Source organism: Scardinius erythrophthalmus (assembly GCF_964197995.2).
Source record: "Scardinius erythrophthalmus genome assembly, chromosome: 22".
Taxonomy (NCBI): Eukaryota; Metazoa; Chordata; class Actinopteri; order Cypriniformes; family Leuciscidae; genus Scardinius; species Scardinius erythrophthalmus.
The window spans coordinates 22,783,497-22,808,267 of NC_138242.1; the positions used below are offsets into that span (position 1 = coordinate 22,783,497).

A 24,771-nucleotide genomic window follows, 5' to 3' on the forward strand; every position below is an offset into this window, starting at 1 on the left:
ACTGTTCATGCAGGAATAATGCAAGCACATAGATACTTTAAACCAGCAAAACTATATAAATTGTGAACAAGGAGAGCTCATGGTGTGATACATGTTTTATTGTTATGTCAGTATCTCAGGGTTCGGCAACTTCAAAGCAGCGGATTCATGCACCTTTTCTCAAATTTCATTATGAAGTGCTGAATTTCAGTAGTAACCCATCACTCTCAGTATAAACGAAAATGTAATCATTCCAAATCCCAAGTCTTGTAATGATAGATAGATAGACAGACAGATAGATAGATAGATAGACAGATAGATAGAAACTTACATCTTTCAAGAAATTGGTTCCTTATTGATCCCGAAGCAATCCAGTGCCTCAGAAGTTCTACACAACAGCATCATGATGCCATTGAGATGACCACCAAACATCAAAAATGAGCTCACATGCAAAGCTCACTAGCACCCTGAGTATACAAGATGGTAAACAGTGTTCACATATTCAGCAAGTACAGATATTTTTAGCCACTACTGTACAGTTGTGGGATGCTGAATTACGTTGATTTGTGTTGCTGTTTTGTGGTTGCTTGGTTTTCTTGATCTGAATAGAGCTGTGTGCAATAATGTCATGTAATAAAACAATACAGAAAAAGTCCATGAAGAATTAAAAGCACTATGCTATTTAACACAATGGAATTGTGCACTTTTAATTCCCTTTTTAAGCTTTTACACAATAAATGACATTTATTTTTTCTGCATACGTCCCCATAACTTCTAACTGCCGACTAATAATACATTAATGCCAGTATAACAGTGTTATGATAGAATAATTTCACACTTTACATCTATTCGGATCCACTTTCAGACTACAAAGCTTGAATTGCAGAAGTCATGGATTTACACAATTTACTGCTTGCAAACCCCAGCCATTTAATACAGCACAATTATCAGACTCAGCACACAACTGCTCGGTTTGCCGGTCATTTATGCAACCCAAAATAAAACAAATTACACAATGGAGCTGCTACAATTGTCACGGTGTATCACTCATCAATGCTACAGGTGTTTGACAGGACTAAGACGACCACTAGGACTGCGCTAATACAGTTGCTTTGTCTGGTGATACTACGGTGAAATGGTGTGAAATATAATATCTACGAGGAGCAGGCAAAACTTTATTTTATGTGTGGGGAATCAACCGTCAGGGTGTCTTTTCATTGCTATTAACACATGGTTTGACATTCAGTCCTTATTCTCCTGTTCAAGAGGATATTCAGGCTCTCATGAAGATGCTGAGGCACAAAGGGCCGCTCTCATTTTTCAGCTCCACTCCAGTACATCAGTTCAGTCCAGCCCCGTGCTTCAATAGTGTCTAAAACAGAAAAGACAACAATATGAGGTGGTTAAAGGGATAGTTTACGCAAAAATGAATATTCTGTTCCTCATTTGATCACCTTCGTGCTCTTTAAACTCGCTTGACTTTTTTGAAGAATGAAAATGGCCAATTGAATGAGAATCTTTTTAAAGGAGAACTCCGGTCAATTTTAACATTGAGCTCATTTTTTTGTACATTTGGAGTGCTGTCAGTACAGAGAACAACGTCAAAAATCGGTGTTGCCTACACCATGTTATCCTCTTTTTAAAATTTGCACCCTGTTGGCTTCAATGGGGCAAGTTTTAAACCAGCTTTTAGCCTCTTAACATCCTTGATGTGTCATTACAAGTGCACAGGTCATGTGAGTGATTCCTTCAGAGTGATCACGGGTGAATCTGACTGCAGTAGATGTGAAAGATATGAATAAAAATTATGTTATTTCAGCCAGCGCTCATACCTGTATTTACATCCTGTTTTCGGTCGAAGTCCATAGTAATCGATTGTCAAGTTCACGCGCGTGATCATAGGTAACTAAACCTATGCGTGTGAACTCAACAATCGATTACTATGGACTTCGACCGAAAACAGGATGTAAATACAGGTATGAGCGCTGGCTGAAATAACATAATTTTTATTCATATCTTTCACATCTACTGCAGTCAGATTCACCCGACTAACATCCTTAATGACACATCAAGGATGTTAAGAGGCTAAAAGCAGGTTTAAAATTTGCCCCATAATGAATCCATTGCTCAGGTTCACAAAACTAGTCAGAATGATTCATCTCATGAACGGATTATTTTGTGTTCCACAGAAGGAAGACATGACATGAGGTGAGTAAATGATGGTAGAACTTCCATTTTTGGGTGAACTATTTCTTTAAGACACTACAGGCAGAAACATAGGTTTCCTACACTGGTCATTTTTGATCTATTTGGCTTATCATAACATTTTGTTTTAGACTAGTGCACAAAATCATCTAAAATACACATTTTAAGTGTTTATTTTATTACACTTTATCTATTTGTAGATTTCACTTACAATACATATCTTTATCGTTAAAAGCAGTTTTCTCAAAATGATTTTTTAGCACTTACATAGGCCTACACCAACTTTTATCTATATTCTGGATAGATAAAATTATGGTCATACGCCTTTAATTTATTCCAAAAAAATTGGCTGTTGACTGTATTTTCAAAAAATATCCAAAATTCCCTCTGTCAAATAGGTCAACAAACCTGGCTTTATACACTGTTCAGAATTATGCTCTGGAAATGTATACAAATTAGAGCATGTTTAATTAGATAATTCCTCATTTGCATATTTACATACATTTCTGAAAACTTGTAATGCAAAAAATGTTGGCAATCCTTAATGGAACCAATGAACTGGGAAATCATGCTGATATCTATTAGTTCATTTATTTTATTAAAAACAAATGTATTTATTTTTTAAAAAGAAGAAAAATCTGTAGTTTTCAGCAATCACCTTTATATTAGATGTTGAGCTTGTCTGAGCTCGGTCTAAGACTCTGGAAAAGTGATGAGTCAATAGCAGCGCTACTGCAATCCTGGATCAGGTTCTTGTTGCAGTCACCAAAAGCTGGAGCAGCAGACATTTTGGGATGCGAGACCTGCCCGGTCAGAACGAGGATGTCGCCCAAAGCCACAGAACTCATGCTGTTCTGTGAGATCTCGCTGACGGGGGAATCTCTGGACACAGGGCTGCAAGGAAACGTATTTTGGTTCGTTACAGGGACTGCCAATATTTTATCGATGTGGTAAGCAGGCTATAATCGGACCTATTTTCTCTGAAATAACACTTTGTTGAAGGCTAACCTGACATCCATGGACTGGACCCCATCAGAGAGATCATCCACCCCGCTGCTCTTTGCCTCCAGTGGCTGAAGGCATATGATTGGAGATTCAGATGTTGCCTTTGGTGGATTGTTAATCACTGTTGTGCAAGATTAAAGTAGTTTAATATACAATAAAAATGAAATAATAATAATAATGCCGCATTTTACCAGAATACCGACATTATGTTTTTGTGGAAGAGGCTAAACGCTAATTTCAGTTCTTAATTACACCACTTGATGGCACTCTTTCATTTTTTATATAAACAATATAGATTTTCCACATGCTGAGTCACTCAGCAACAAGAAACAGATTAATGAGTGTGTATGTTGCAGTGAATTACAAGGACTGATGCTTTTACACAGTGGAAAGGAAAGTTAAGTGTTGCTACGTGCCCACTGTAGATCTGTATAGTGATACGGGTCATATGATGAGTCAATACCTCTAGTTTCCAAGGGAGATGGTGAGATAGACTGGGAAACAGAAATGGGGGATGGGACTTCCATCTGCGCCTCTTCTTTCTGTCCATAACATGACATGCAGTTTTATTTGCTACAGTCAGTAAATCGATGTTATTTGATAATGCAATTGGCCTGCATAGAATTAATTTACCTTTTCTCCATCTGGTTTTCTTGTCCTTTTCATAATCTCCTCAATACGCTGTCAAAAATCAGATGCAGACTGAATTGACTTGTCATATAGTAAATCAAAAATAACTTAATGTGAAAAATTACTAAACATAAATAAATAAACAATTGATATGTGAATTATTTTCATTGACCCAAAATAAGTAGTGGAAAACATTATAAAGCACTATCCAGTATGAGCTGGTCAACATGAAATCAAAAGTGACTAATTTCTATACACTTTGAATATGCCTTTTGACGAAACTCCAATGGGTTGCAAACACTTTCATTTTGACTACACATGCAGACCCGGATTCAACTGCTCTGTTGCACACTCTCTAAAGTTTGAATTAAGCTTTAATTAAGAAATAAATCTGTGCATAGAAAAGTAGCCCTTAGAGTTTACCACTTCATAATTACTTACCACTAAACTTTTCTTCTCATAATATACTTCACATTGCATAATCATTGTTATAGTGTTGTTATATTTTCCATTGATTTCTTGATTATTAATGTAAACGGACAGAAAAGAAAAGAACCTTCTTCCTTTGCAGTCTTTCCTGCTCCTCCTGAATTTTCAGAAGCTCTCGCTCCTGCCTCTTCCGTTCGGCCTCTCTATGAACGCGCTGCACGGCTTCCTCCCTCTGCCAGACATTATGACACATCACATTTCCAACTATATCACATTCATCCGTACAGATATCCACAGCTACAGAAGACAGATTGGTGCTGCACGTGTTTGAGTAAGTGACTGGATGGGTGAGTATGCTAAATGTGTCTTGATGAGTCAGTTTTATTTCTGTGTACATTTTTTTTTAGAAATGATATATTTTTATAATAAAAATGCATGAAATAAAAAATCTATTAAATGTATGTTATATTATAAAAAAAATAGTTTGTTCGAACAGTGAGGTTCAAAAATCTGAGACCAGTGCAGAAAATATAATAGATTATTTTATTTTTCAAAACATTTTAAATATATAATATCATATAATATAATAAATTATTTAATTTAAAATAATTTATTAAATGAAAACTAAAAAATATATTATATGTATATATTTTAGGGCTGTCAAAAGATTAATCGCGATTAATCGCATCCAAAATAAAAGTTTGTTTAAATAATATATGTGTGTGTACTGTGCATAATTAAATTTGTATATATAAATACACACACATGCTTGTATATATTTAAGAAAAATGTGTAATTTCTATATAAAAAATATATATTTATATATAATATAAATTATATATAAATATATACAGTATATGTATGCAAATATTTCTTAAATATATACATGCATGTGTGTGTATTTATATATACAAAATAATTATACAGAGTACACACACATATATTATGTAAACACAAACTTTTATTTTGGATGCGATTAATCGTGATTAATCTTTTGACAGCCCTAACATATTTTATATTATATTATAAAAAATATATAAAACATTATTATATTAAAGATGTATCTAATAAATTTTCATCAGTGGTCTCAGACTTTTGGACCCCACTGTTTGAATAGTGAGTGATTGTTTTTTTTAAATAATATAATATAATCCCTCTGACCTGTTTCTCCAGCTCATCCTGGAGATCCTTCCAACGTTGTTCCTTTTGGTGTCTGTCCTCCTGCTCTCTCTGGCAGCGCTCCTCCTCCTGTCTCTGTCTTTTCTCCTCCGCCTGTCGAGCTGCCTGCACCTGCCGCTGTCTCTCCTCTTCCTGCTGCCTCTGGAGCTCCTCAGCCCTGAGCCTGAGATTCATGGAGAAGATAAAATATAATACAGCAGCAAACACATTAATGTGACACACAGACCCTAGAGACACACAATATCTCTACCTCTCCTCTTCCAGTCGTTGCTTTTCTTCCTGCTCCTTCTGTACTCTGGCCAGGCGTCGTCTCTCTGCCAGCAGCCTGGAGGCCTCCTCTGCATCAGTGGTTCCTGCTTTCCCAGTGGGAGTCACTGGAGACTCTGAAACACAAGACAGGAGGCACTTAGTCCACGTCGCGTGATTGAGATCCCATTAGAACAGCTTTTAAAGCAGAAGAAAGAAATACATATGGATTTGTAACTAGATGTGGGTGAGTAAATGATGACAGAGTGTGTGTTGCTTTGGTCGAAATAAAATATAAATATTAGAGCATACACTTAAAAGACAAAAATTATAAAAGTTGTCTTGGAATCCCTGAAAAAGATATTACCTGCATTGTGTCCAAATTCCTTGCTTGTAGATTTTGGGATTCTCTCTGCTTTGGAGGTCTTTCTCTCTAGAGTGCTGCCTTTACTCTCCAGCATCCCTTTCTCTTCTCCTTCCCACCTCTTGCTCTCTAAACTTGGTGTGGTGGCTCTGTGCCTCATCGGGGAAGGGGGGTATTGACCCGGGGAGGCCGGGGACTGGATGCGGCTCTTACAGGACCTTGATCTGAATTACAAATGTATAGGCAAAAAATATACACTCTGCCTACAGTCTTTAAATAAACAATGACAACAAGTAAATGATTTGGTACAAAAAAACAAACCTTTTTGGTGTACTGGGGTTCTTTTGGGTAGAAGAACTTCGGGTGGGTGTTGTTGGAGACTCAAGTTTTTTCATAGATGAGTCGGCTAAGGTTTGGGCGATGCTCTTTTCTGTTTTCTCAGTCTAAACACCCAAAACAGACACCAGAATTATATATTTGTCCAATTTACTGTTCTAACAAAGACACAAAGATAATCGTAGTCTCTTAGCCAACCCAAAAATGTAGATTTCAATTTCATCAATTTCATAATATTTGGTATCCTGCACTGAAAATCAACAACAATTTGTAGCATCTATTTTACTAGGAAGTTCATTTATAACTGTACTATTGTTCATGGTTAAATCATATACCTGTACATTAGCTAATTTATACTTGAAATAACATAAAATGCATTTTTATATGTACAGTATAAACTAGCATTAACATTAATAAATGCAGCAAACGTATTGCTTATTCGCAATTACTAATGCATCAAACGTTCTCCCAAAAATGAAAATTCTACCCTTATGTTGATATAAAATGTTTGTGACTTTCTTTCTTCTGCAGAACATAAAAGGAGATATCTATGAGAAACAAAGAAAGTCATAGAGGTTTGGAACAGGATGAAGGTTAGTAAATGATGACAGAATCTTAATTTTTGAGTAAACCATCCCTTTAACGAATTGTAAAGCGTAATAAATTTTACTAATAATAGTGACGATAGTATTCACCATTATCAATGACTTTTACCTTCTAGACATAATTAATGTATGATTTAAAAAATATGTATTTCTGCCATCACAACTCTCTTAGTTAGAATGGTAATGAGTATAACAATGTTAATGCGTTTGGTCTTGGCAGAATAAACCAGTGTGATGCTAACTGCCGGTTGACCTAAAAAAGTGACGTCATACCCACACCAGTATACAGGCAAGAATCTGAAAGTTGATCAGTAAGCTCATTGGCTACTAATACAGTGGGAAACAATCAGTTGTGCCTTATAGAGAATGATGTAATTGCAAGCGGATTGGGTTAAGGACCTATGAGCCTGCGCCATCTAGAGTTTCATGACAGAACTTTGTATTTATTTTATGTTTCATATATCTGCCTTGCTGGACATTCACAGACCCCTAGTTGAAAAATCTATGGCTATAAATCCACGACCAGACCTGGACATGCACAGATCTCAGTAGTGTAGTTGCTAGGAGACCAGCTCCTCTGTGGGCTGTGTCCCACTGTGCTTTGCACCAAATACATTTCTGAGCTATCTGACTAAATGTTGTTCACATCCATGCAGATCGGACCTGAGGGGTTTTCGGGGTTGTGGCTGCCCCTCTGGAGTCATTCAATGGTCCACAAAACGATGCGCTACCCTTCTTCCGCTCGGCTCTACTGGGTGAAGCCTTGTAAGGAGACCTGTGAGGGCTGGAGGAGGCTATTCGGGAACAAAGACAAGACACTGAGGGGCCAGAGGTCATAGGAAGACAAAGGATCAAATAGGGGCAGGGCAGAAATTGAAAACAATTAAATAGTGAAGCTTAATGCAAAAAAACTTGCCTTTCTCTGTCATATTGGGCAAAGTAGTGGACGAGGACGAGAGATGTCTGCTCAGTAGAGAGTCTGGGGACTCGGGCGGAATAATAAAATCTTGAACTGCAGTGAAACATATTATGAATAGTTCCAGGGAGAAAGAACACAGGCACAAGCGATCAGACACAATGATAATGATATTCAATCACAGTTAATTTTGAAGATAAATGCCAGAGGCTTTCTTTCTGATTAATAATTAGTGGCCATTTGGGTATGAATATTTACACTGATCAAAGACTTTCATGGAGAGCAGCAGGCTCATATTCATATGAGGTAGATTTCTGTACAGATTGGCAAAACTAGGATGTTTGCTAAGCTCGGATGCTGCATTTAAAATGAGCCAACAGATTAGACCCCCTACGCATTCTTTAGGGGGTGCAATGCAGCTCAAGGCAGATCCAGACTACACATCCTCTCCTGTACATCCGGACCCCTTACTGGGCGGGGAAGAATATGACGGTCTCCATAGCTGATGCATGTAATCTCCATGGGACCTATGATTGGTTCTAAATCCAAACATGTTCATTTCCTCATTAATATAACATTTACATTCACCTTAAAAAAAAAAAGACACAGACAGTAAAGAAAACTACTCCAAAATACAAAGGAGGTGCCTGACCATGCAAAACCTGATGATAGGGTGTTTCCAAGGCGCTGCAGCATAAATATAGCGTACAAATGCACATTCACCACAAAGAGTATTATGATGGTTACAAGTAGACTTTTACATTTTATGAAGTCAACATCAGGGTGCTGTTATGTGGCTAAACCTCACTCGGACATGCCAGTTTGAATCCCGCTCGGAGCAGTGCGAGTAGAACCAGAAAGGATACACTAAGATTTTTTAACACTACTATATTTGAAATAAAACGAAAATGTTTCTCTTCTGATTTTCTTTTTACATGACATTAATATTTTCCAGATATTTATTTAATTTAATTTGGCTTTAGGACGATATAAATACTATATACAGTAGTATATAATATAAAACAGTGTGAAAGCAAAATGTTTATATGCTAATATAAAGTAGCATATTGCTATTTGGTTGATTTTTAGCATATTGCTATGCGGAAGTTGAGGGTTTTGAGTAGTTTTCAGCATACTGCTCTAGGGTGTTTTGAGTGGTTTCTTACTGGCGTGAATCCAAAGTGCCGACACACTATGTTATTCTTGTCCCTAGATACGCTCATATTCCTCATTCAAAGTCAAAGGGTTTTTTTCACCTGTTTTATCATCTGCCAGGCAACAATTTTAAGTCAGATTACGTAGAAATTATGATTTAATACATTACAATACAGAACAATAGCAATAGTTATGTTTGCCTTAGCAAGCACCAATACTAAAACTCACCACAGAAATAAACAAGAAAACAGAGCATCAAATACATCTATGGGCAAGGCCAATATACACTACCGTTCAAAAGCTTGGTGTCAGTAACATCAGGAATGAAATTGATCAAAAATTACATTAAAGACAAATAAATGCTGTTCTTTAAATCATTCTATTCATCAAAGAAAAAAAATTATCATGGTTTCCACAAAGATGTTAAGCTGTTTTAAACATTGATTATAATAATAAATGCATTTCTGAAAGATCATGTGACACTGGAGTAATGCTGCTGAAAATTCAGCCTTGCCATCACAGGAATAAATTATATTTTAAAATAGAAAAAAAGTTATTTTAAATAGTAATAATATTTTGCAATAATACTGTTTTTACTGTATTTTTGATCAAATAAATGCAGCCTTGGTGAGCATAAGAGACTTCTTACAAAAACATCAAATAATCTCACTGACCCCAAACTTTTAAACAGTAGTGTGGATCTTAGATCGCAAATAACTTACACCTATGTAAAATCTCATGCACATGCAAACCGTCACAAATACAACATCTGAATCACTGTGACTCAAACTTCATGGAAGTGAACGGGCATGACACATAAAGCAGCATGAAGTCAGTACCGTTCCTGGATTTGCTGGCAGGAGGAGGAGCGGGGTCATTGGCTAAGGAGGCTGAAGCAGGAGGAGAGGGTGGGGCGATCTTAGGATCACCTGTGCGGCAGGTGATGCAAAGCAGAGAAAGCACAGGTGCATGAGCACGACAGAGTATTTCACAAGCTCACAGTGAATATTATGAGAATCATAACAGTGTGTCCCTGTGAAATACTGATATACCCAGTCAGCAGTTTCTCTCTGACGGGAAGCTGCATAATTTCCAGCGGAGCATTTTTTTTATTTTTTTTTAAAGTGATTTTGCTAATAAAGCAGGATGGTAATATGAACCACTGCCAGATGAAATAACCCAGAGCATGCATCTAATGCAATGATATCAGGTTATCAAAGAGCCTAATGTTCTCCAAGGGCAACCAAACTCATTCTCAAACGTTTGCCCTTACCCACAAAGCAAATAAGGCGTTACATGCATGTTATGCAGATATATTATCAATCTGACTCAGGATCAGGTTAGAGCTCTGCTCTTGGATAGTATAAATAAATGATGTAGTTATGAATGCACCACAGATTCAGGGTGGTGCTTTCGTGTCTGTCTGTCTTAAAAGCAGCATTTTTTCCCTAGAGTTGATTTGATTTAGCCGAGCCTCAGGTCTACTGCTTAGGAGAGTTATAGGTTTGTGTAATTGAAACATTGGGGGGGAGGGAAGCATTGTTTGAAGTCAGAACGTGGCAGTGACAGAGCAAAACGCCCTTCAGCTGCGCAGTCTAATATGCCCCGTGCAGGCACAGTGACAGCACAGTTTATGGTATTTGTTCTCCAGCCAAAACAGCCCAAATTGACCCTTGCCCCCAGGCAGAGCTTTTGCACGGATGATTTATAATGCCTTTGAGTCTCTGATCAGTCACTGACAGCGCTAACCTTGAGGCAGAGTGTTTTTCTGCGACTGGGGCGACTCCTTGAGATCAGCAACAGCTCGATGCCTGTGTGACACTGCAGCTCCCTCATAAAACAGCTGCATCTGTCTGATTTCCATCCCACAGCTCTCGTATCAGTCAATATCGCAGTCGGTTTTAAAACAAAAGGGCTGCAGTGCAGTTCCCACACCCTGTTTTCCTATCTCTCCATCTGAGAGGTCTCTCCACACCCTCGCAAACGCACACTCACCCTCGCAGGCTCCGGGAGGTCCGCCCCAGGTCCATCGTTTCGGCCTCTGGTCCACTTGCAGGTTCCGCTCCAAGGAACGTCGCATCAGGGCCTCTAGTCGCTCCTGTTCGTTGCGTTCCAAAACAGGGAAGAAAAGAGACTCTCTGACCGAGCTGTCGCTACGGCGGCGTGAGGACGGGGATAAGGCTGGTTGCTCCATGGCGACCACCTCTCCTATCCGTCTCCGACTCTCTGTCCCTGTTCTTCCTTCCTGTATGTGTGCGAGCAAAACGACGAGGGCCTTGCCTTCTGTTTCTGCCTCTCTCTCCCTCACCCTCCCTTGCACTCAGCGACTCTCTCTTTGTATCTCTCTCCTCCCAGGTGACTGTGTGTCTAAGAGAGCGTATAGCCAGACGGAGGAGAGAACTGCCATGCATAACTCCACCCACACCCTCCCCCCTCAGCAGCTGACACACACAGACCGAGTATTATAATGACACAGGTTGAATCAGTAAAAATAAGGAAGCCTATTTGTATTTTCCTGAAATTCTCTCTCTCTATCTACCCCATCTCTCTGCATTTCCTCTAACCTGAATAACCTTGTTTCTCCATCTGATTTTCACATTATGATCGATTTTGCATAAATGGGCATAACCCTTCCCAAAACACTGAAATTTACACGTACAAAATTACACAATTAAACAGCCTTCCAGATTCAGGGGAGTACAACACATTGTCAATATAATTATAACAGTGAAATAGCGTGGAGTAATTCATTCCGATTGATCAAATGGAATTCAAATACTTTTGTATAATCGTTAAACGATAGCCTCTTTGTTTATAATAAAGATGTAGCAGACTTTACAAAAGGATCCCTTGTGAAAAAGAAGTGTGCTTAATTGTATTGAATGTACACTTGTAGTGTAATTCAAGTACTGTACTTGCAAATAATATTTTAATATCTTTCTCAAAACAATTAAGAACACTTTAAAAAAAAAAAGTAATTTAAAGTACATGACATGTACATATACATGACATAGGCTACAGGTTTCGATAGAAATGACATTAGTTTGGCAGTAGGCTACACTTTAACAATATTTCTAATACATCAAAAGTAATTATTAACAATGTTATACGCAAGTCAAAAAAGCACTATAAAGTTAAACTAATTGCATTTAATATAGTATTAAACTCCAATACATTTTCACAAGCAGAAAGTGCCTGAAAACATTACATTCAGTTTGCACTTAAGTATATTCTCTTAAAGTATATTATACTATATATTATGCTAAAGTATACTTCTTTTTCACAATGGATGGTTCACTCAAAATTAAAATTCTGTCATCATTTACTCACACTCATGTCATCCCAATCCCCAATGTTGTTCTTTCTTTTGTAAACGTAAAAAAGTGAATTTTCTCAGAACATCCTGGTCGTTCTTTTCCATATAATGAAAGTGAATGGAGACTGAGACTCTGGGACAGGGTCATGCAATCTGCATGACTTGTACACTTTATTCCAAGTTGTGTGAAGCCATATGATATAGCTTTGTGTGATGAACAGACCGAAATTATTCAGGTCATATGACCTATACAAAAATGAAATGCCAACACTATTTGTCAGCAGACACCATTTTTCCTCAGACAAAGTTATCGTATGACTTCAGAAGAAATATAGTGCATGTATTGTATGGACCACGTTTATTGTAATTTTATAGTGCTTCTTTGTCATTTTGTAGCTTTACAGATCCTGTCCCTATTCACTTTCATTATAAGGAAAAGTGCAAGCAGGGTATTTGTCAAAGATCCACCTTTTGTGCTCCACAAAAGTAAGCCGCACAGAAAAGACATGAGGGTGAGTAAATAATGACCAAAAAGATTTTTCATTTTTTGGGGGGTTGAATTCGCAAATGGTAAAATAACCTAAAACCAAATCCAGATTATAAAAACACACAAACAAGAAAAAAAAGCCATTACAACGTATAACTTGATTTCATCATAAAGAGCCTCATAATCAGCAAGTGTAATAATGTACAATCATTAACAAAAAATAAATCCCTTTAGGGTGATGCAAACCCCTCATATATCTTACATTCTCCTCTAACATCTCATTTTTTATCATTTGATTAATCTGATGAAAAAGACTGCAAAAAAAAAATGATGAATGACTTTGCGTGTAAACCAAACTAGGTGGCGCCTCATGCTGCATATTGTGTGGACATAAAGAGGCCAAACTACTGCTACAGATTTGATACCACTGCAGATACCGAGGAGTCAAACTTAATTTAAATCCAAAAGCTGGCCCAGATAAGAGTCATCTGCGGTAAAACTAGATATTATAGTGCAGAATGCTAATATAATGCTACCATCCCAGAACACAGAAACAGCACCACACCCTGCATACAATGATGCACTGCCTAACTGCAGTCTCTGATAGTAGGCATCATAATGACACCATACAGTATTTTGCATCTGAGTTTCCTTTTAGCTTCTTCAAACACGTCCTTACTATGTCACACCACGTTTTTCTAGGGTAATTTGATTTGTATATGTCAGTTAAGGATGGATATCGGGAACAGTGAGGTCATTTGAGCACTCCAGCGAGTGTCACCAATCATTGCAGCATCTGACTGGGGGTGGCTAGTTTTCAATCAATATAAACAAAGACTTCACTCTCCTGCTAAGACAAAGCTCAATGTCACAAAAGGTGGGAACTCTAGGAGGTTAAATTCGACAAGAATAAAGACACAATTATGCACAGATAACAAAAACTATTCTAAAATCTAATCAAAGCACACTCAGCCCAGTAAAAATGTCAACCTTTATGGTATCACCATCACAAATATCAAATATCTTGAATCAAATGACTTGCTACACCTAAGAAAATGATATTTTGGCTCAGGCTAAAAGATGATGTGTGTAATTTTTGTGCCACCAGCAGATTTGCAAAGATAATTATTGTATCCAAACAGATTTCCAAAATGCTTCCTGGATCTTCCATTAACCAAAATGGCAGTCCCACCCCCAAACTCACGCCATTGGTTGAGCGTGTGTTTTTGTTTTGTGATCAATGTTTTTTTTATGTTTATGAAAGAAGTCACTTATCCTCACCAAGACAATAAAATCAGTAACACTGTGTAATATTATTACAATTGAAAATAACTGTTTTGTATTTTAATAAATTTTAAAATGCAATTTATTCCAGCGATGGCAAAGCTGAATTTTCAGCATCATTACTCCAGTCTTCAGTGTCACACGATCCCTCAGAAATCATTTTAATATGCTGATTTGGTGATCATATTAATTTTGAAAAACATTGAGCTGCTTAATATATTTGTGGAAACCGTGATTAAGAATTATTTGATGAATAGAAAGTTCAAAAGGACAGCATTTATTTAAAAAAGAAAACTTTTATAAATGTTACTACTGTCACGTTTGATCAATATAATGCATCCTTACTGAATAAATGTATTAATTTCTTTTTAAAAATATCTTTACTGACTTCTTAATTTTTAACAGTAGTGAATATATTACTTTTGTCATTCCCTTTCTGCTGCCTTTGATCCCACATACTGTGTTAAATATTATGTTTTAATAGCTACAAAATTACACACTCCGTCTTTAAGATTAAACCAACTGGAGAAAAAAATGAACGCATGCATAATCATTTTTTTTTATTTTAAAATAAAAGGATGCAGAGATAATATGCATGAAAAGCCTGTGCTAATGAGCAGATACCCCAAAGAGTGTAACCCCTGACCTTTTCCTCCTCTATGCGCTGCCTCCTTTTCTCTTCCACGGCCGAACGACGGTGCATCTCCTTTTGCCGCTGCTCCTCTAGTCGCCTCCCTCGCTCCACCACTGAGCGTTCATACTGCTGCTGTGCACGCTGTTCCTTCTCCCAGAGAGCTCGCTCCCGCACAGCTAGAAAAACGGTGGGGGTGGACACGGATAAGTCTATAGATTGCCCTGATACAGGAAAGGCCAAGCCTTTCCCAACTTGCTGACAATACTGATTCATTCTGCTAAGCACTCAGTGGCATTACAGAAGTCTTCTGCTACTCAAGAGCCATCAGATTCAGTGATGAATGGAGTAGTAGTCTATTGCCCTGAAATAACCCCCTCCTTTAATTTATCCACCAGATTGTCACAAAATCCATGTAGGAATTAAAAGTAGTTCTAAAGCAGGCAAGATGTTCTAGGCAATTCTGAAAGGAATATATACGTTCATGTTTCTTTGTTCATATCTGAATCTTAGTAGGACAGACTGTTTAATTAAAGACTTGCAGCTAACCTTGGCTTCTGTCTTTCTCCTCTCTTCTTTCTTTGGCCAGTCGAATTCTGTCCTTTTTCGAGCCTCCATCTTTGAGTGCGAAAAGACGTTAAATGTTAAAATGCACAAAAACAGTGAACACATCATGACCCAAGCCAAGGATGTAACCAAATATTCAAGCCCCCCTCAATATCTATGGTGGTTATGGCCCAGTTACAAGCACTAAAACAGTGGGCTGGCTTTAATTGTGTAATGGTATGCAGATATACGCAAAGACAAAATGCTCAAGGCGAACACAAACGTGATTTTTAGCTTAAAATCTTAAGCCCATTTCGTACAGCTGAGGAAAAATTCTTTAAGACTATTATAATATCATTACAAGAATCCGAATTTAAATGTAGGAGGTACAAAGCATGCCTGAAAATCAATAAACCCAACATCAAACACATTTATTCTGACCTGTCTGTTAGACAAATAGATATAAATAGCTTAAAGTGGAGACCACAGCTGGTTGTCACAAGGGCTGTCGAGCAATTACACATATGTGTTTTCTACAGCGGTGATATTGTATGTTGGTTTCAAATCACTTCTGGGCTGTTTTAAACACATGCAATGAATATATTAATTAAAAATGTTGTTGGCTAAAACAATGGTTTGATATTTTTGCTTGATTGTTTTACTGTTTAAATTTAGCTGTAAAGCCTACCTGCCTAAGGGCAGGTACCAACTTACCCCATGTAATGTGACAGCATGTCCTTCTATTGGGGCATGTTGTCACAAAAGATCAATGTGTTTTTAATGAACTGCATATTTTCTTCCCTGGGTAAATCTTCAATTGATTTTTGCAGCCAAGACTTTAAGGTATGTGTAGAAACTGAAATTTAACCAATGCTGAAAAGTAGGCTATTTACTGGCGTAAACAGTGACAACTAGCCCTACAGGTTTTCCCTATGATATATAGACACTCACACACCCATTTATTATATGTATGTATACATGTATGAATGCATGTATATATATATATATATGATATATACATATGCATACATTCATACATGTATACATACATGATTCATACACACACACACACATACATACATGTGTGAGCTATGATTTCTCTCTCTCTCTCTCTCTCTCGGTATATATATACCAGATTGGGTATATGTATACATATATATGGTTCGCAAAAACGTCTATTTGCTTTTCATAAGGGTGTCACTATTCACCTGGACAGGTCAGTCTTTGGTTCCCCATCCTGCTCTCACCTCAGCAGTTTCCATGACAACAGCTCAAAATGCTCGTTTCCCCAGTAATCCGTTCCTCAATACTGTCATATCTGGGTGAGGCATATCATTTAAAGCATGACAATATAACATAACGTACCTGTCAGGTTTTCCAAAATTGTGGCCATTACCGGTTTTTCTTTTGGTGTATTCGACGGTTAATATCCAGATGACATTCCGACCCCACACACTCAATTATCACTATTTAGTGGAAAAATCAAAACGCGACGGAAAACACAGTTCACCTCAAGTTTTATTCATCCAAACCTCATCACGGTCTTCGACCAGATATCACCAGTGAAGGCTGAAGGCAGAGCCACAAGAGCGCGAGGTTCTAATAAATTACAACACGCTCGACCAATCGCCGCGTGCCGAGCGCACGCGCGCGTAAGCAATGCGCCCAGGGGCAACGCATTACGTCATAGTTTACATTGCGCTATATATGGAAAGCTCGGCAGCTGCGCACAGGGCAGATATTTCCCATTTATTTTCCCTAGAGACGTTTAATTCAATCTGCCTAGAAATATATACCTATTGCATACTTCATAGAACATCAAAAGCAAATTCAAGATGCCATTTAACCAACTAACAAAATGGCAATCGTCTTATAATTGACCAGTTGCATTGTAAAGACTGCTCAAAATATGCAAATATATGCCTAGATTATGTCTGGACTATGTATATGCATCCAAAATGTGCACAATCAGATCACCAACAGCCTATTTCATGAATTTAAGTGTGGGGAAAAAGGCTGGTTTGTAGAATTTCAGCAATGGACAATTTCAGCCACAAGCCAAATACGACATTATTAAGAATATATACGCATGTGCATTAGGCTACCTTTGTTTTTCACACTGCAACACACGTGACAGGGCGAAAAACAAACAGTGACTAATATCACTGAAGCCTGTGGCTAGACATACACTTATTATAATTATACTGCCTATTTTATATCCACATCAAACACAAAATATCTGCAACAATAAAGACAATATCGTATATGGTCATTTTGTACATTTTACAAACACTGGAGGTAAAAAGTGAATATTTACAAAGGCTTAAAATACACATTTCTAGGATACTGAATGTTGTTGAATTTTATTTCAAAATCACAGGGTTTCTGATCAAAATCAACAGAGGACAAAAAGCAACCATTGTTAGCTCATCAAAACAATACACATAAAATAACAAATTATAACCAACAAGCTCAGTCAAAAGGGCCAGTTCTTGCAAGAATGCAATCAATAAACTTTCATTATTCTTGTATTGATTAGCCTATTTGCGTACAAAAATATTCGCTCATTCTGGTTACTTGCTTTGTGAGCTATCATTTTAGAAAGTAAAAAATTGTTTCCTTTTTCATCTTACAAATATTTCAGTTGCTGATGTTTACTGTAGTTTAGTATTGAGCTGTAACTGAGTATCAACTGAAATAATACAGAGCTTCAAGATTAGTTACTTTCATAAATTCAGTTTCAGCAGCCCTGTAAAATTAGTATTATCATCATTTGAAATAGACAAAAACACAAAAAAGAAAACTAGGATGGATTGAAACAATGCTAATCAGAGACAAGCTTTTTTTGACTAAATGCATTGTCCATCGCATCAATTTTGTGACCAGTAAATCTTAAGAGACTTCAAAAACATTCAAAAAAAAGGCAAGAGGCATTTTAGAGGTATCAGCTTTGCTCATGGGAGTTTCACTCACCTTTACAGAACATGTGAACATGTCTATTAGGATACAGACCGCAAGACCAAACATAAAATTGGTTATCTTTTTTATTGCGAATCCATAGATTCTGTACTTGTAACTAAATTCCACTTGATGTGAAATCAATATAAATACATTAAAAGATAACAAAATGGATTGAAAGTGAAAATGCAGTTATGTGTTTAGTAAGAGAAACCAAAAATTGAGCCTCAGTGTACATAATGATGGAGGGGAAACTTCACGGGGGGGGGGGGGGGGGGGGGGATATTGTCGCTTCAGGCTGAAAAACATTCACTTCCCTGCTTCTTCCTCTTAGATCTGCAGAATAGATATATAGTATTGTCAGAACAAACACAGATAAAAACTGATGTACTGACTACTTGCATCATTTCAATGAACACTCAAAACAATCTTAATCTTCTGATGAATACAAGACTGCTTCAGTACTTACATCATCAATGTCTTCATCATCATCACCAATATCATCAAACTGAATCTCATCATCATCACCAGGCCCGAAGGTATCAGTCTCGTTGATTTTGGCTGCAAGGCACCAAAAGTGAGAATTTAATGACATGACATTTAATACAGCGCAGCAAAAAGATCAGCATATTGCAAGCCAAGAACCTCTTTTCATCAAGAACTGCCTAGTAGAGGTTACGTTTCTCCGAATATACTCACCGTGTTCTGGAAGCTCTCCATAGGCTTTCAGACTCCGAGCTTCATCAGCATTATACTTCAAAATGACATCTGCTTTGTTATCCTGATAAGAGATTTCAGAATTTAAAGTGTCAGATATTCACTCCATAAAAAAAAACCTTGCATTAAAGAACTCTATAGTAGTTTCAAAAGCAGAATTAGTTTTTTAATTTACAAGAGTAAAGCTTTTAAGTGATATTGAGAATTCATATCTTTCCTGGCAACAGTTATATATTTTATTTGCATTATATAGCTATATTATGTGTTATATTATTAGAATATATAATTGTTAAATTAAGAAATATTTAACAAACCTGCTCCTGCCAGTCGCATAAACATAGCCTTTATGTTAAGACTGTGTCTTAAGTACAAGAAAAAAAATTAATGACTAACTTGTAAAACTAGTCTTAGCAATTTATGTAAACAGCCCCTGATAGCCCATTAATACAATGACTATAAATAATTATATCTATAGCTATATTTATTATATTAGTATAATCATACTAAATTAAAAAAGAATATTTAAACAAACCTGGTAGTCTCTTAATCCAATGAGTATAATGTCTGACGTGTTAATCCACACCTAAATTTAAGAAACAAAAAGCATATGACAATAAATGACAAGACAAATGCGTCTTTGGATTTCTTGTTAAAGAACAATATAATCATTTTAAGCAGATACATTTTTATTTCAGAACATTATTTTGTCCTATGCTTACGTTTTCCAGCATACATAAAAAAATCCATACACAACATGATTAGTTACATCAATTATTTAGTTCATTCAAACAATACTGACTGATTGGCCTAAACTTTTGATAATCAGTCGAGTCAAGCTCATTCACAAAGCGATGAAAACGCCGAATCTGCATTTAGCCTGAAAAGTAAAGCGCACCTTTTTCCGGAGTTTTCCTCTGATGTGACAAAGCCGTTTGACTCCATCAAAACACATGGCCTCCAATCTCCCATTTCCCAACATCTTGATGACCTGAGCATATTCTAGAAGACAACAAATGATCAAACTAAAAGCATTTCAAGGAAAGGCAGAATGTTTATTAAATGGAAGAGTATTACAACATACCTTGTCCATCCTCTTTAAACACCAGCTCCCTTTTCTCAGATTCATTCTCATTCTTACCACGCCGCCGATTTTTTCCTCCTTTACCTGGATACAGAGATATAAAATGAATCAGATGACATTATACACATGGAACAAAGTCTTCTCATTAACACTACACTGCAAATGTTGCCTAATGACAGAGCAAAGTACATCCAGCATGGATGATTTTGATCTATTGTTCATTTCATGTTTATTTGTTGGGCAACTTAAGCATGTAGGAGCCCTCCTAGAAATATTAGTTTGATAATTATAAGTAACAATATTATATAAGTCTTAACTGTAACACTAAATGTGTTTCCTGCGTAACGTTACAGCGGCCGAGAGCATCCCTCTCATTACCTGACAGAATATTTCATTTCGTTTTATGAGCTTAAAGGCCCAAAAAATTATTTAAAAACATTTTTTTTTGGCAAAATTGAACATCAAACATTGACAATGAGCTGCTACATTGAATATCTCGCGCAACAGCTCACGTTACCCTGTTTGCTAAATTCAAGGCTAACATCTCTTACAGTTGTCTTAAGAAACCACCTTACCTTTGTTTTTCGGCATGTTCTTTCAATCACGTCGACGACTCTCGTATAATGTTTCGAAACGTCAGGAAATTATAACCATATGTCAAATAGTTTACTTCTCAAACATGCTATAGTGAGCTGTTCAGCGCCGCTAGTAGCGAGAAAAGCTGAGAATGACGCATGCGCAGATTGCTTGCTTCATTCAAGATTCAACAGCGCAAAACTTTATTCACATCACAACCGCAAACGCCCATTTGTTTTTATAGCAGTGGATTAAATATAATTTATTATGATCTTATCTGTTCTGATATTGTAATATATGATAAATATATATATATTTTTTTTATTAGGTCATTGGAACTAAAAGAGAAAAGGAAAAATTATATTTCGGGAAGGTTCCGTCCTCCTATCCGGTAGGGGGCGACAATTTCATCGTTAACGTCAGTAACATCTGAAGAAACCGCATTGAGGTTTGTTTTGAACATTTTTTGCCTGTACTTCTTAAAGTTGGATTATCTACTATGATCAACAAGAGATAGCAAGCAATCTGAATGCAAATATCATATTGTTTACATAGTCTAAACATTCCATATTAAAGCCTAAATCCAGTTAGATCGTAAACATTATGGTACATAAATGTGTAGTAGGTGGTTGCCCGAACCGATCGGAAACCATTATTCATTATATGCTACCCAAGGATCCGAAAAGACGCAAACTTTGGTTAAAGTTTATTAAAGACAGTAAAGCTGATGAGGAAAACGCGAGCCCTTCATGCCGGGTGTGTGGGGATCATTTCTCCGAGGAGAACTACTTCAAAATGGATCTGGGTTACACCACATGTATGATACTAAGCGTGGATGCTGTTCCTACTGTACATACTGTTCATCGATCATCTGAGACGGAAAAGGAGATACGGGTAAGTTAAGATGGCTAATTATTATTATTTTTTTTTTCCATTAGTTTTCATTCATTGGACATTTATATTTTAAGGTTACACTTTATTTTAAGGTGTAATTGTTAAAGTGTAATTATATATTTAACTAAGTACTGTGTAATATTATTTAACAACATGTAACTTACTTACTATAGGGATAAGGTAGGATTAGGATTGGGTTGTAGGGTTAGTTGCATGTAATTATGCATAATTTACTGTTATTACTATGGTAAGTACATGTAACATGGACACTGTAAAATAAAGTGTTACCTATTTTAATTATATAGTTATATTTAATGTACAAATTCATTTTAGATATAATATAGATTAGATATTAAATGGTTATATATATATATATATACACTCAATTGTTTGGGGTCAGATTTTTAATGTTTTTAAAAGAAGTATCTTCTGCTCACCAAGGCTGCATTTATTTGATAAAAAAAACAATAAAAAAAACAGTAATATTGTGAAATATTATGACAATTTAAAATTACTGTTTTTTATTTTACTATATTTTAAACTAATTTATTCCTGTGATCAAAGCTGAATTTTCAGCATCATTACTCCAGTCTTCAGTGTCACATGATCCTTCAGAAATCATTCACATATGATGATTTGATGCTCAAAAATATTCTTTATTATTATCAATGTTGAAAACAGTTGTGTACAAATTTTTTTCAAAATTCTTTGATGAATAGAAAGTTCAAAAGAACAGCATTTATTTAAAATAGAATATTTTCTAACATTATAAATGTCTTTACTGTAACTTTTGATCAGTTTAACTCATCCTTGATGAATAAAAGTATTGATTTATTTTATTTCTTTCCGCCGAAAATAAAATTAAAATTCTTACTGACCCCAAACTTTTGAACGGTAGTGTTTAATGTTAAAAAAGCTTTAGATTTCAGATAAATGCTGTTCTTTTGAACTTTCTATTCATCATAGCATCATCAAATAAAAATGTACACAATTGTTTTCAACATTGATAATAATAATGAATGTTTCTTGAGCATCAAATCATCATATTAGAATGATTTCTGAAGGAATATATATATTATATATATATATATATCATATTCACATTTATTTTTTATGTAATAATTACATAAAAAATGAATATACACATTAAATGTAATTACATATAATTCAACATCCATGTTTTATATAAAAATTCTCTCTCTCTCTCTCTCTATATATATATATACTTATATTTACTGTATCTAAACAAATCTGTTTTGTAATAATGTACTGGATTCTGTTTTGGATCTGACAGGAAGCAGAAGATGAGAGTGTGGAAGATGAAACATGCAAAATCACAATTTCTGAGCCCATTTCACTTGCTTGTGTCAAAGAGGAGCCTCTTGAATATGAGCTGAGTGCCAACATGACATCTGGACAAGAGCAGGATGAGTGTGTTAAATATGAGGAGAGTGAGCTGGCCGTCACAGAAGACTGTATTTCGACCGTCATCTTTGAGAATAAAGAAGATCATGTCAAAAGAAAGTATATCAGCTGTTTAACTTGTGGCCAGAGGTTTCGTAGTAGACGCAACCTAATGAAGCATCAACGTGCTATTCACGGTAAGAAGAAAACCAAATCTGAAGTTAAAGAAAGGTTGTATATGTGTTCGACTTGTGGGGAGAAGTTTAACGAAATGCGTCTCCTTTTGCGGCATCGAGTCGTACACACTAGGGAGAATCCCGATGGGAGGTTTGGGTGTCAACAGTGTGGAAAAGGCTTTGCCCATCAGGCTTTTTTGAAAGCTCACCAGAAGGTTCACGAGGATGCAGAGTCGACCATGCCGTTCACCTGCCACTTATGTCCCAGACGTTTCGGCTACAAAGTTGCTCTCGTTGCTCACATGAAGCATCACTCATCCAAACTTACGTGCACCTGCCCAATCTGTGAAAAGACCTTTCAGTTCAGAGGTTCCCTCGTTCAGCACCTCAAATCCTCTCACGCTGGAGAAAAACTCTTGTGCAAGACCTGCGACAAGGGCTTTCTAAGAGTCAATGGCTACATCAAACACATGGACAAGCACAATGTGATGACCCCGTACTACTGTGACATCTGCAAAATATATCTCTCACAGCGAGGCTACCCGGCACACATGCTCACACATGAGCAGAAGCCCGAAGAGTCTGCTGAGAACCAACCAATCAATTCAGAAGGAGGAATCGAGGAAGAGGCCATGATGGAGGAAGAGGCCATGATGGAACCACTCAGCGAAGATGAGATGGAAGTTCTTGCTGAGAGTTCATTGGATCTGTCAACAGTGGAGTCTGGAATGGTTCTGGAAAAGGAACTTCCTCAAGACAACCATGAAGAGGAGAAGAAGAGCGAGGACAGCGCTGGCACACAATGAGATCTCAGTTTAAACAAGTTTTAAACTAGTACTGTATACATTTTGTTAAATTAAGTATAAACCCTTTAGTTTACCCGAGGCAAACTATTTTTTTATTTCAATAGTCAGGATTATGATTAAATCTAAGAGCCTAATCCAATTAAAATGTTTTAAGTTTAGTTACACTGTTAACTAAATATTGTAGGCAGATTTCTGTATTATGTCTCTGCGGTATTAGTAATAATGTTTTGCTGCTATTAATGTTTAGACATTCTAAAAACATTTTATGTGCATATTCACATAGACATGTACTTTGTAAGATGCATTTCTTAAAATCACAATTAAAATGCATTTTTATGAAATACTTTTGTCTTTCATTTAAGAAATTGGTATGAAGAGATGCATTGGACAGATTTTCTAAATTTAAGTGATATAGTTATAGAAATTAATACTTTTATTCAATAAGGACGTATTAAATGAATCAAAAGTGATAGTAAAGACGTAATGTTACAAAAGATTTTATGTATTTATCAAATAATCCTGAAAAAATGTATCATGGTTTTCACAAAAATATTAAGTTGCAAAAATATCAACATTGATAATAATAAGAAATGTTTCTTAAGGAAACAGCATATTAGAATGATTTCTGAAAGAGCTTTGCCATTACATGAATAAATTACATTTTTAAAATTCGAATTAATATTAATATTTTACAATATTAATGTTTTTATTATTTTTGATCAAATAAATGTAGGCTTGGTGAGCAATAAATACTTTTTTTTCTTTAAATCAAAAGCAATCTTACTGACCCCAAAATTTTGAATGGTATTGTATATATATTTAACATTTTTAGTCACACACTCAAGC

At 36.3% G+C, this 24,771-nt stretch overlaps 3 protein-coding genes across 6 annotated transcripts; 1 reads left to right on the plus strand and 2 right to left on the minus strand.

Moving 5' to 3' along the window:
• Nucleotides 1–81: 81 nt before the first annotated feature.
• map7d2b (MAP7 domain containing 2b) lies at nt 82–16,893 on the minus strand. Of its 4 annotated transcripts, none has more exons than XM_081352551.1 (16): nt 16,679–16,893; nt 15,317–15,385; nt 14,783–14,946; nt 11,045–11,147; nt 7,895–7,990; nt 7,642–7,772; nt 6,359–6,480; nt 6,041–6,261; nt 5,678–5,810; nt 5,410–5,590; nt 4,376–4,480; nt 3,823–3,870; nt 3,653–3,731; nt 3,193–3,310; nt 2,843–3,078; nt 623–1,351 (listed from the first exon to the last, which is right to left on the minus strand). In XM_081352551.1, the coding sequence occupies exons 1-15, from the start codon at nt 16,704–16,706 to the stop codon at nt 2,850–2,852; spliced, it is 1,827 nt and encodes a 608-aa protein (XP_081208677.1). In that variant the 5' UTR covers nt 16,707–16,893; the 3' UTR covers nt 623–1,351; nt 2,843–2,849. The 4 variants fall into 4 exon arrangements, with proteins under 4 accessions (XP_081208678.1, XP_081208679.1, XP_081208677.1 ...); XM_081352550.1 differs by having other exon boundaries at nt 7,642–7,796; nt 16,679–16,884; XM_081352552.1 differs by lacking the exons at nt 14,783–14,946; nt 15,317–15,385; nt 16,679–16,893 and adding an exon at nt 9,889–9,978 and having other exon boundaries at nt 82–1,351; nt 7,642–7,796; nt 11,045–11,418.
• Nucleotides 16,894–17,648: 755 nt separating this feature from the next.
• eif1axb (eukaryotic translation initiation factor 1A X-linked b) lies at nt 17,649–20,859 on the minus strand. Its single transcript, XM_081353286.1, has 7 exons — nt 20,645–20,859; nt 20,070–20,153; nt 19,884–19,987; nt 19,521–19,571; nt 18,971–19,052; nt 18,741–18,832; nt 17,649–18,607 (listed from the first exon to the last, which is right to left on the minus strand). Exons 1-7 carry the CDS (start codon nt 20,658–20,660, stop codon nt 18,602–18,604), a joined length of 435 nt encoding a protein of 144 aa, XP_081209412.1. The 5' UTR covers nt 20,661–20,859; the 3' UTR covers nt 17,649–18,601.
• A 198-nt stretch (nt 20,860–21,057) lies between these two features.
• LOC308682609 (uncharacterized protein) lies at nt 21,058–24,263 on the plus strand. Its single transcript, XM_081352439.1, has 2 exons — nt 21,058–21,539; nt 22,834–24,263. Exons 1-2 carry the CDS (start codon nt 21,249–21,251, stop codon nt 23,923–23,925), a joined length of 1,383 nt encoding a protein of 460 aa, XP_081208565.1. The 5' UTR covers nt 21,058–21,248; the 3' UTR covers nt 23,926–24,263.
• Nucleotides 24,264–24,771: the final 508 nt, after the last annotated feature.

What these genes read in the sequence shown, in the direction of transcription:
- map7d2b (XM_081352550.1), bottom strand. Translation starts at nt 16,706, where the DNA reads ATGGCCACAATTTTGGAAAACCTGACAG. An exon ending in AGCGCATAGAGGAGGAAAAG is followed by an intron (nt 11,148 to 14,782) that starts GTCAGGGGTTAC and finishes CGCAACGAACAG; the next exon opens with GAGCGACTAGAGGCCCTGAT. An exon ending in CAACCCCGAAAACCCCTCAG is followed by an intron (nt 6,481 to 7,641) that starts GTCCGATCTGCA and finishes TTGGGTGTTTAG; the next exon opens with ACTGAGAAAACAGAAAAGAG.
- eif1axb (XM_081353286.1), bottom strand. An exon ending in GAGGAAAACTCCGGAAAAAG is followed by an intron (nt 19,572 to 19,883) that starts GTGCGCTTTACT and finishes TCTTAAATTTAG; the next exon opens with GTGTGGATTAACACGTCAGA. An exon ending in TGGAGAGCTTCCAGAACACG is followed by an intron (nt 18,833 to 18,970) that starts GTGAGTATATTC and finishes GGTGCCTTGCAG; the next exon opens with CCAAAATCAACGAGACTGAT.
- LOC308682609 (XM_081352439.1), top strand. Translation starts at nt 21,249, where the DNA reads ATGGTACATAAATGTGTAGTAGGTGGTTGCCCGAACCGATCGGAAACC. An exon ending in AGACGGAAAAGGAGATACGG is followed by an intron (nt 21,540 to 22,833) that starts GTAAGTTAAGAT and finishes TGGATCTGACAG; the next exon opens with GAAGCAGAAGATGAGAGTGT.